The 11,645-nt window shown below is 41.3% G+C and overlaps 1 protein-coding gene across 1 annotated transcript in view; it reads left to right on the top strand.

Moving 5' to 3' along the window:
* Nucleotides 1–11,298, top strand: part of OSMR (oncostatin M receptor) — a 43,169-nt gene extending 31,871 nt beyond the window's left edge. Inside the window, exons 12-17 of the mRNA XM_054688211.1 lie at nucleotides 235–414; nucleotides 1,843–1,947; nucleotides 4,972–5,139; nucleotides 6,087–6,168; nucleotides 6,936–7,008; nucleotides 7,368–11,298. Of these exons, the coding sequence (XP_054544186.1) occupies nucleotides 235–414; nucleotides 1,843–1,947; nucleotides 4,972–5,139; nucleotides 6,087–6,168; nucleotides 6,936–7,008; nucleotides 7,368–7,880 (1,121 nt within the window). The 3' untranslated portion in view covers nucleotides 7,881–11,298. The remainder of the gene's footprint in view (nucleotides 1–234; nucleotides 415–1,842; nucleotides 1,948–4,971; nucleotides 5,140–6,086; nucleotides 6,169–6,935; nucleotides 7,009–7,367) is intronic.
* Nucleotides 11,299–11,645: the final 347 nt, after the last annotated feature.

Raw genomic sequence — 11,645 nt, 5'->3', positions numbered from 1 at the left:
CCGGCCGGCCAGGGAGATACCCACATGGCGCGGCAGACCTCTCCTGCCTCACCCACTGCTCCCCTCAGCAGTGTCTTTGGTCCATCTGCCTGTTCTGCTCCCCACTCTGGCTCTGGTGAATTCTCTCACCCTCGCGTGCCTCTGACCTGTACTCCAGTTCTTGTATAAAATAAATAAATAAATCTTTAAAATACACAATTAAATCTGAAGTCTTGGTATCTCTGTACCATATAGAAGATGTGGAAGAAGAGAGAGTTAACGGTACAGAGGAAGGAATCTCTTTGTCCTGGAAGCCCCCGTCTGGAGATGTGCTGGGCTACGTTGTGGAATGGCACGCGTGTCCCTGGCACCTGGGCTGTGATCCCCAGTGGAAAAACCTGGGCCCTAATACCACACACACAGTCATCAGCTCAGGTAAGAAGAAACTTCCATATTACTGACTTGTTTTATCCACCTCATAGCACATCCAGCCAGGACTTCTGGGCTGCCTCACGGATACAAAGTTGTGCTAATCATTTTGAACTTAAAAATCCAACTTAGGTGCTAAGAGTTCACATTTTACAATGATGTGACCTAAGATAGGATCTTTAATACTCTTACAAGAACAGCTGGAACTCAGCCTAAGAGCAGTTTGCATGATTGCGCTGAGTTTTTCCCTCTAAATGAGTCATCTCAAAGGAATGGCAAAGGGCCATTCCAACTGTTGTCCAGAGGGTTTTTGCAAAATCAAAGAAGTGCATGGATTTGGGGGATGTTTAGGACGTAGAGCTGATGGGCGTTAAGCATCAAATCTTCAGTGTCAGAGGAACATATAGAACTTGCCCTCTCACCTTCACATTGGGCTTGTAATTTCAAACTCACTAGATGAGCAAAGTCAAAGGAGCCAGGTTTCTGGGGGGAACCGGGGTGTGAGTGGCGCCATCTGGTGGGCGCTGTGGTGGTTGCAGAGATAAGCTGAGGAAAGGGGAGAGAAAAGGCAAAGCGAAAAAGCAAGTTGCTAGAGTAGGAGGAGAGTTTAAAAAGGTTTTCTGCGTCTTGTCAAATCCTGCATGTGGATAAGGGCGTGTTGGAGGGCTCAGGCTCAAGAGGACAACATGCAAACATACATATGTATGTTTCTTTGGACAACATATGTTTCTTTGGAGACAGTGGGACACTCCAAGGGAAGACGGTGAAGACCAAGGACAGAAACCCCTTGTTGTGCAAGCAGACACAGGGCAGGTTCACTATCAAGTCAGGCAGAAGGATAAAGGACAGTCCCGTAGCCCTTTGTGGATTTTTCAGGCTTTAATGCTCTCAGGAAACCAGGTACACAGGCACACCAGGCAGGAGGCTGGCATGCAAGAAGGCAGGCATGGGCCAGGCAGTATGTGTGTGTGTAGGGAGGGTGCGGGGGGGAGAGGCTGGGAGGCAGGCAGATAACTGAGCCTCCCAGCCCCCCACGAATCTTTACTTTCTCTGGGCTCTCTCGCGTTCTCTTGTGGTCTTGCCTCTAATATAGTTCTCTTCCTTTCGCAGCCATCCTCTGAGTGACACCACCCTATAGCCCTGGCCTCTAGGCTCAGGTGTGCACAGTCATGCATGCCCACACCCATACTCAGTTGTCCACAATCAGGCCGCGTGCCCCACGCCCACGCACCCAAGTGTCTTCTGCATTAACACTATCAAGGCTGCAGGTGATAGTCACAGAGGCCAGTGGCGCTAAAAGCCTGATTAATGCATTTACCCTCACCCCTGGGAGGAAATTGTGAAGGAGGAACACATTAATTTATATTCTTTTCCTTTCCAGAAACAAAGAGAATTTTACTCTGTATTGAAAATATGTTGATTTTTCTTCTTTAGATGCTTTTAGACCAGGGGTCCGATACAAGTTTAAAATTTATGGAATTTCTACAAAAAAGCCTGCTTATTTATTAGAGAAAAAAACTGGATACTCCCAGGAACTGGGTAAGTTGAAATGTTTAATGTGTCACGGGCAGACTTGTTCAAAGACTCCTAGTTTTGGGCTTAAGAAGACTTCAGTGTCCCATTCTAATAATTAGATTTTTTAAAACTTACTTTTTATTTTTTTTTAATTTTTTACATCATTGTTCATTTTTAAACAATATTTGCTTCCCCCTACCCCCTCAGGTGTAGTCCCCATAGAGTTTCCTTCCCCAATGCACCCGTGCACCATCACCTCAGTCCCCTGTGCTCCTCCCTCCCTCCCTCTGATCCCTCTCCTTCCTCCTCCCCTGCAGGATGTCTCTGGTTTATAATTGTCTGTTTTTGCTTTGTTGTGTTTTGTACTGTTATTATTTTTTTACACTGATGTCTTATTGGGTTCCCCTATATTCCTGCTATAAGTGAAACCATCCAATATTTTTCTTTTCCTTCTGGCTTATTACACTGAGCATAATTCCTTCTAGCTCCATCCACATTGCTGCGAATGGCATGAGTTTATCTTTTTTGATGACTGAATAATATTCCATGGTGTATATGTTCCACATCTTCTTGATCCAGTCATCTATTTTTGGGCATTTGGGCTGTTTCCAAAGCTTAGCTATTGTAAATTGTGCTGCTATAAACATAGGGGTGCAGGTGCCCTTTGGAATTAATGTTTCTGTGTCATTTGGGTAAATACCTAGGAGTGGAATTGCTGGATCATATGGAAGCTTTATCTTTAGTAGGTTGAGGCATCTCCACACAGCTCTCCATAGTGGTTGGACCAGTTTGCACTCCCACCAGCTACAGGTGTTCTTTTGAATCAATGTTTTTGTGTACTTTGGGTAGATCCTAGTGGTGGAATTGCCGGGTCATATGGTAGCTCCATTTTTAGTAGATTGTGGAACCTCCAGACAGCTTTCCACAGCGGTCGGACAAGTTTGCACTTAATAATCCAAATACAAAACATTTTCACTAAAGATAATCTATAAAATGACTGGAAAAGGAAGACAAAATCATTGCTAATTTTACCACCAAAAACCAAATAGCCAATTAATATTTTATGCTTATTCAGGTATTTTTTTCGGTATATATGTAAACACACACACGTATATAGTTTTGCATGAAATAGACTCTTTGAAGTTTGTAAAGAGTTTTTGACTCATGGCACTAACTACACTTAACTATGTCATTTTTATGATGGCAAAGTGCCTCATCTTTGTAAATGTCATATCACCTGTCATTACAGTTAGGATCATTATGCTTTTCAGCTATAAACTATAAAATTCACCTGCAGGTGTCTAGCAGTCTCCAGTGCTTAATCTCTTTTTCCCTTTGTCTAATACCTTGTGTCCTATGTGAATGAGCATCTTTGCAGCTAACTCTTTGTCCATATCCTACGATAATGGCTTTTAAATGAAATCCTAGTAGAATATTTGAATCAAAAGGCCTGGATTTCTTAAATATTCTTTCATTTCTTTTACCATTTTTAAGACTTTGATACATAGTGTGCCTTCACCTCTAGAAATATTACCAGGATTCCACCAGCAGCACATAGGGCCATTCCGAGCCTCCCGTGGTGTTGCTTATTCACCTTGTCCGGCCTCCAGCATCTCACACCTGCTGGAAGCCCAGCTGCTGGGGCCCTGCTTGCCTTACACTGATCAAATCAACTCTGAAGGCTTCTTCATTCTGTGGTGGGAGCTGTCTGGGACATGCAGGAGGTGTGAGTTGTGAGCATAAACCAGGCATACACAATAGTATGTGGTAAAACAGGTTCAGGACAACCTTCTAGATAAACGCGCCAGGTTTTCCCAATGATACTTGGGTAACTTTGCATTGCCGTGACATAGGAACTGGAGTTCTTCAAATCCTCCCCAACTTACCTCTTTGAACAGAACCCTTCCTGGTCCTCCTCTACCTCCCCACTTCAGTTCTCCTGTTCTCTGGCCTGGTCTTCTCAGAAACCTTATTTAGAATTCAGGACCAGAATTAAGTCTAAGAAAACCTTCATTCTCTGTTTTGCTGTGTGACCTTGTACGAGTTACTGTGTCTCTCTGGGCATCCAGGTATGGCTTGAACAAGAATATTGCTCCACTACTCCCCAGGTTTCATGCACTGCAAGGCATAAATCCCCCATTAAAAAAAAAAAAAAGAAAGATGAAAATTTCTTAACTTGGCAGAAGCTCCTCCAGCCTCCAGTCAACTGTGGGTCCACATTTAGTTTACACAAATGCTCTGAGATGTCTTCTAAATCATGACTCTTTTCTTACCCAACTTCCTTTCCTAGCTCCTTCCGACAACCCCGAGGTGTTCGTGAATGACCTGAAACCCTACTCCTTCACTCTGCATTGGCAGAGGTATTCCGCCAACTCCAGCTCCCAACCTGGTTTTATACAAGGCTACCATGTCTATCTGAAATCTAAGGAGAAACACTGCCCCAGAGGATTTGAAAAGGCAATTCTTTCAGGAAAGTAACTTTAAAAAAAAAAATTTCCTCATTATTTGAAATCATTGAAAAGGCTGCCATCTCTGTCCAGGGCTAGATGAATTCTCTGCTTGCAAGCTTTTCTGATAGAATGTTGCTCTTAAACAATTAGTAGGCCAGACAAGAGAGTGGGAACCAGTGTTGGAAGTGACTTAAAAAACAATGCAGCCTGGTATTTTTAGAAGGACTTGAGGTATCTTTAGCTCCTGAGTGAACCTGCCACTGTGAAGCTTTCTTGCTAACTCCTTTTCTTTGACTCGCGGTACAGGTCATCAGTGTATACCTTAAAGTCTCGCAAACTCTTACTGTCTCTTGTGGATTTATGTGTCTCCCCGGAGCACCAGCATCCCTCGTTTAGTGGGATATTTAGTTGCTTGTCTTGCCATTTCCTGAAAATTTTACCTGTATCCCTAAAGTTTGATGAAATTATAATAAATTTTGGTGGGTTCCCAAAATGTCTGTCCTGAATCCACAAGAGGATTATTACTCAGTGCTCTCTCAAGAGCTCTGTCATACTCTTAATAATTGTTTTCCTTGAAAATCATTTTTTAAAACCACAGATGGTACAGATTGTTGCAAATACAAAATCAGCAACCCGGAACAAAAGACATTGACCGTGAAACACCTGCAGCCGGAATCCGCCTATCAGTTTCTTGTCACCCCATTCACAAGTGTTGGCGACGGTCCTGATGTCCTTTTCACAGAGGTCACAACTCCGGACAATCACTGTGAGTTTTCCAAATCAAAACTCTTCCTTTAGAAGTTCCAGGGAAACTAATTCCATAGCAGTTGCCTTGGACTTTGTCTAGATTTTCTTTTTGTAACTTTTCTTCTCTAGCTTTTGGTCTTTGTAAACTTGTTTCTAGATGAAACTCTTCATCACACACACAGCACAGAACCCCACCACATAAAACAGGTTAAGAGTGAAGCTGGTCTGACTGATGTATAGTCTGGAAACTTTCTCTTGCCTTTATCATAGTTATTCATGTGTGTATAGGAAAATTAGAGTGTAGATAGGTGAAGATCTATCTGTTGTTTCAGGGATCCACAGGGGAGGGGGTGTCTTGAAATTTATCTCCGGATGATTAGGGGGAAATACTGTACACTTTAATAGAAGCTTTATTTACCAAAAGTGATCTGAAATTTGAAAACTGCTGTGGTTAATTCCCCACACTGGTTCTCTAATACGTTATAAATCCATAATTTATCCAAAATTTTAAACCAATTGTAGTCAGCAGTACTGAGCTTGAGGGCAAACTGTTCTTCAGTGGAGCAAGAAGAGGGTTTCTTGCCCTGGTGTCAATGTAAATTTTCCACCCATAGCTGAGGTGCTGGCTTCTGTACCTCGTCTTTGTCTTTCTCTGCAGAATCCTCCACTGGTGTTGGGCATCTACCCAGATCTGCCCTACCTTACAAAACTCCAATGATATTACCACCCTTTCAATCCCAAATCAAACCCTCTTCCTTCCAGGACAGCCTGGTGTTGGAGATGGGGAAGACAAGAAGGCAAATAGAGTAAACAGAAATAAATGAACACCTGAATGATTGTCAGCCTCCAAGCCCTCTCTGTGCAATTGCATTTATAAAAGAGGGTATTTACCAACCCAACTGAATTATCCACTGGTAGACTTTAAATTTAAAATGTCATTAAACTATCTCTCTTTTCCTTCTCCAGCCCATATACTGCTCATATACATATTCCTCATGATTTTCGGGGTTGTGGTGATCATCATCGTATGCTCCCTGAAAAGCCAGTGGTAAGTGTGTCAGGAAGATTTTATCTGAAAAGAAAGTCAAAGAAGGGGCCTCCCCGGTGGTGCAGCGGTTGAGCGCTGGGCGGCGAAGCTGCCCGCAGCCTCTGCAGTGCCGGTTCGATCCACGGCCTCAGGGCGAGGGTCCCACATGCCGTGCAGACCTCTCCTGCCGCCTGCTGCTCCCCTCAGCGGTGTATTTCGTCAGTCTCCTTGTTCTGCTCTCCGCTCTGGCTCTGGTGAATTCTCTCACCCTCCCGCGCTTCTGACTGTACCCAGTGCTTGTATAAATAAATAAATAAATCTTTTTTTTTTTAAAAAAAAGCAAGTCAAAGAAAAGTCTAGAAAGGGGTGTAAGATAAAAATCACATTGAATAATATGAAAAAAAGTGCTAAAAAGGACAAAGGAAGCTTAGATGAGAATATGATTTATTTAACAACATAGCTTTTGAGGTCAATACACAAAGGAAATAACAACACCTAAAAAGACTGCATAACGCATTTAATAGCAACAGCTAATGCTTGGATTTGAACGATGTGTTTGGCAGTGTGCTTAGTGCTTTAGATATAGCCATTCACCTAATCCGCACACTACCACCAGAATTAATTGAATCAATGAGAAAATTCAAGCATGGACGGAGGGTTAAGTAGCTGGCCCAAATGTGTAATAAATGATAGAGCAAGAATTAGATGCCCAGAATTTGACTCCAGAGTTCTTGCTCTTCGGCATTCCACTATCTTGCCAAATCCAGTCTAATTTTCACTTTTTCTAGGATGAAGGAGAAGTGCTATCCTGACATTCCAGATCCTAACAAGAGCAGTGTCCTGTCATTAATAAAATCCAAGGTAAATGCTGGGAAATTGCCTGTATACCATGTACCTATTAAAGACTCATCCAGGGTTGGGGCTGTATAACCATCTTTCCTAGACCGCCACGGGAGGATAGAGCAAAAGCCACACTTCTCCCACCGCCGTGCATTAGGCGGAAGCAGAAGTCCAGCTCCTCTCTTGTGTCAGGGGAAACCCTTTGTTTTCAACACCACCTCCACTCAAATTATGACCAGAATGAAACAGGAACAAAACTGAAGCTCTAAATGCACTTCACCCATTTTATATACTTTAATACTCTCACACACACACACACACACACACACACACACACGCACGCACAGACTATATCTACATATTTTTTGTCTCCCTTCCAGGAGAATCCTCATCTAACAATAATGAAGGTCAACGACTGCATTCCAGATGCTATTGAAGTTATAAACAAGCCAGAAGAGAGTAAGACCCAGTGCTTAGGCACGAAGAAGTCACTCACAGAACCCGGACCTTCTACGCCTGCTTACCTTTACCTCCTCCCAGCAGAGAACTCCTCCTCGGGACCTGGACCGTGTGTCTGTTTTGAGAATTTTACCTATAACCAGGCAGCTTCTAACTCCAGTTCTTGTAACCATGTCCCAGTATCCCATAGAGCCCCACCAAATCAGCTGGAACTACTGACTGCACCTGAACATTTACTAAAGATGCTAGAAAAAAACTACATGAACTCCCTGGGAGAAACCCCTGCTGGAGAAACTAGTTTGAATTATGTGTCCCAGTTGGCTTCACTCCTCTCTGGAGACAAGGATAATCCCGCCACAAACCCCCCAGTGCCAGCACTATGTTCAGAGTATAAAACACAAATGGCCATACCTTTGGGTCTTTCCCCTCCTTAGACAGAGACTAACAGTGCTCCCTCCATTTCCCTTCCATATCAAGGTGAACACTACTGCTGACCAACATCCTCATTTCATACCAATGCTACACAGACACCATGGGACGCATGGCTGACACCATTCCATCATCACTAGACACCTTGGTGCTTATTTCCAGTGAGTTGTCACGGTTTGCAGGTCTCACTTACCTAGAACTGCCACATCTTGCTAGCTTTCCAGGTCCAAAAGCCATGAAACCAAAGTTCTTCCTCGGAGCAGACTTGCTGTTGAAATGGCAGGGTTGTGGGAACAGGCTTGCTTTGCTGCTGTGTGTTCCAGGCCCTGGCACTTGACATAGGCAGAGACGCTGTCCACTCTGTACTGGACAGGACAGGGTGAGCGTGGGTCTAAAAATTCACTTTCCCCTGAGTAACTATTCCCATTAAATTTCACCCCCGTGTTCAAGGTAAAAGGAACTAGATTTAATAATCACGGCCACAAACTTGTAAGTAGATCATCAGTTGTCACTGCTCATTTCCTCTGGATGTTTATGAGCAGGTCACAGATGCCTGAAATGGAAGCCGATTTTAGACTTGCCTAGAAGTAATAAAAATTTGTAGTTCATTGATGCAGTAAAATTCTCTCTTCTGGGGTCATAGATCTTTTCCAGTAGGTAAGAAGCGAGTAAATCCTAAGATTCCAGCTCACCACTGTTAAGAGTGGGACTGGCAAGACCTCCGCCTTAGCGTCAAGACAGTAACACTCCTCTGTAAACACCAGTCTTCTAGCATTTCTTTTTACAACTACCTCAGAATAGAAAAGGGAAAATATATCATTAAACAATTCCTTTCACATTTCATGTTCCCTCTTTTTTTCCCAGAACAACAATGGCATGTTTTCATTTAGCATCCTTAGAACTTTGAAGGAGGTTTTCTAGGTCAAGCATCCTCCTTATAATCTCATTAATAACCCTGGTATGCTAATATAATGAAGCCTCATTGTTGGACATCATTTAGACTTAACTGTAAAAAGTTACATGGAGTGGGAGAGGACAGTACATACCAAGCACCGGGTACTCAACTGTGCTGCTACATGTTAGTTCCTTTCTCTTCCTTCTGCCCATCATCCTTAATGTTATTTACGACATTTCTAAACCAGTACAATAAGGGTTCCTTTTTGTTTGCTGACTCCTGTCAGTGTTGTGGAAATGACTGTGCCTCTAGTATTAACTGCCAGAGAGAGAGAGGCAAGAAGAGAGCGGAGAATGAGAAGAGAGTAGGGGGGTGGGAGGAGATTGTAGAGAGAGAAGCTGGGAGAGGAGAAGAGGGTCTCTATGATTAGAGACCTAATCATACCTATACAAAACAGAACTTCTGTTCCGGTATTTCAATTTTTCCCCTGTGTCTAAACCTTTTGCTGAAAAATTGATTTAGGTACCCCTAATATAGTACAAATGAGTCTCTTGATTATCAGTTTCAAGAAGACTTTAAGGCCAGTATTGTCATTTACCCTCTTTATGTTCCTTTGTAATAATGCAATTATAAATGGACAAGAAATATCAATATTGTTGTAAATAGTATCTTAGATTTTCTGTAAAATGTAATCCACAAAATCTTGGAAGTTATTTTTGTTGCAACAAAACTTAATTGAAATATTTCACCATTGCATTGTTTCTTTATGAACTGAAGATTTAATAATTAGTATTCTGACAAATCACCTCCTGAGTTTACTAAAAATGTATATTCCTGGGTACCACTAAAACCTCCTACCAGGGTACCTATTAAAACCACCTAATCAGAATCACTGTGAAACAAGAATCTACTTATTTTCTGGAATCTATTTTCTTGGCTCTCAGGCATTCAGATGCACACTCAACTTTGAGACTTACTGCCTAAGTCAAATGAGGACAACTTCCTGAAATATACCAAGAGAAAATGTTGGGCTATATCACTTTGTGTCTACAATATCATTGTGACTGTGTCTTGGCTATAAATATTCTTCTATGTTCATAATAAATAAATTAGTATTTGAAACCTTAATTTTCAAGACTATATGCCCCTTAACAGCATTGTTTAAGAAGTGTTATTCAGTGACTTTAAAATTTGCTTTTGTGTCAGAGTAGGATAAAACAGAGTTTCAAAATGCATGAACATGGAGTAACAAGTGCCTATAAACTAGCATTAGCTCTAATAGCCACTAAGCCATACCCTTAGCCACTCTCCCTCCTGATATTATTTTGAAGTTAAGTCACATAATTTAATCTGTAAATACACGTTTCGCTAAATTGTCTCTACTTTTTCTAATATAGTTAGTCATAATACCTTTTTAAAGAATCATACCTAAAATCAAATCAGTAATCCCTCAGAAATTATCAGGCTGTTTTGCTAGTGGGCAGTTGTCATTGACATGTAAGTACCATGTAAGCCTGGAGCCCTCTTCAGTTGCATTCCGGGTACTGCAACTGGGACTTACACAACAGAGCTGCTGACTGGTTGAAAGTGCTCGCTGACATTCCCACACCGAACTCTTTAATTGTAGGGGAGCTGACGTCCACAGAATGTGTATTTTAAAAAATGAATACTAGACAATATAAAATATTTCTTCTAAAAGCCCTGTGAAAAGATAATCTGGCTTTCATCTCATCTACAAAACATTAAACATTTGACATAAAGCAGAACTTTTAAAACCCTGAGATAAACAATAGAAGTTGGAAAGCCTTCAGAATTAGTAAACTGGTATTTACCACACATCAAAACATATTCAATTTAAATTGAGTATAAATCCAAATCACACTCAAATGTAGTTGTCTTAGTCCTCTAAGATAAGCATTTTTAAAAAGCTCTAGTATATATATGTATTTTTAAAATCAATTAAAAGGAAGTTGAGTCTGAGTCTCTCTCCACAAAATTTGCACATTGAAATCTCAGGACCCAAAGATATTAGGATGTGGCGGATTTTCGGGAGTGATTAGGTCATGAGACTAGAGCACACATATACAGGATCAATGCTCTTATAAAGACAGCTCAAGAGCCTCCCTAATCCAGACAAGCACACATAAGTCTGGGGCTGGGAAACGGGTCCTCACCTGACCACACTGGTGCTCAGATCTTGAACTTCCAGACTACAGAACTGTTAAGAAATAAATTCCTGCTTTCACTAAGATACCTGTCTGTGGTACTTTGCTATAGTAGTCCAAACGGACTAAGGTAATACTCTTTTCTTAGCATTTTTACATACAAAAGTTTTTAAAAATGACACAATTTTTCAAGTTCAGCTGTATTATCACTCTTTTCAAAGATCAGCTGTATGATGATGAAGTATGCTCTTTATTTTAAAGCCAACTATGTTTTTGAATGTATTGTTGAATGGCATCTAGAAGTGGAACACAATGAAAAGTATTACACAGAAATGTATTTAAGACCAAATTATCCAAAATAAATGCATTTCTTAAAGTGAAACATATGGTTTGCTGTATTTAAACAGCTGCAAGACTGTACCTTTGACACAGAATTTTATTCTCCAGACCTGTCATTTCCCTTATGGTATAAGCATTTGCCATTACGTAGTGGTAGGTTAGTTAACAAATCAGGCCAGTTTCTGAAAAGTCATCCTAGAAAAGTCATCCCACCATCATCACTTATAATGTATATTAATTCTGAAAAAAATTCCAGAACTGTTGTCTACAGACAGATCCATTGTTCCAAACCTTTATAATGATTTGAGGTTAAAAAATAAGGAGTGTAAGACAAGATACTAAAAAAAATAAATAAGGAGTGTAAAGATAAG

The sequence above is a fragment of the Talpa occidentalis genome, unplaced genomic scaffold, assembly GCF_014898055.3.
Source record: "Talpa occidentalis isolate TD23 unplaced genomic scaffold, MPIMG_talOcc4v2.1 talOcc4.6, whole genome shotgun sequence".
NCBI lineage: Eukaryota > Metazoa > Chordata > Mammalia > Eulipotyphla > Talpidae > Talpa > Talpa occidentalis.
This window is presented reverse-complemented; position numbering and strand designations above follow the sequence as displayed.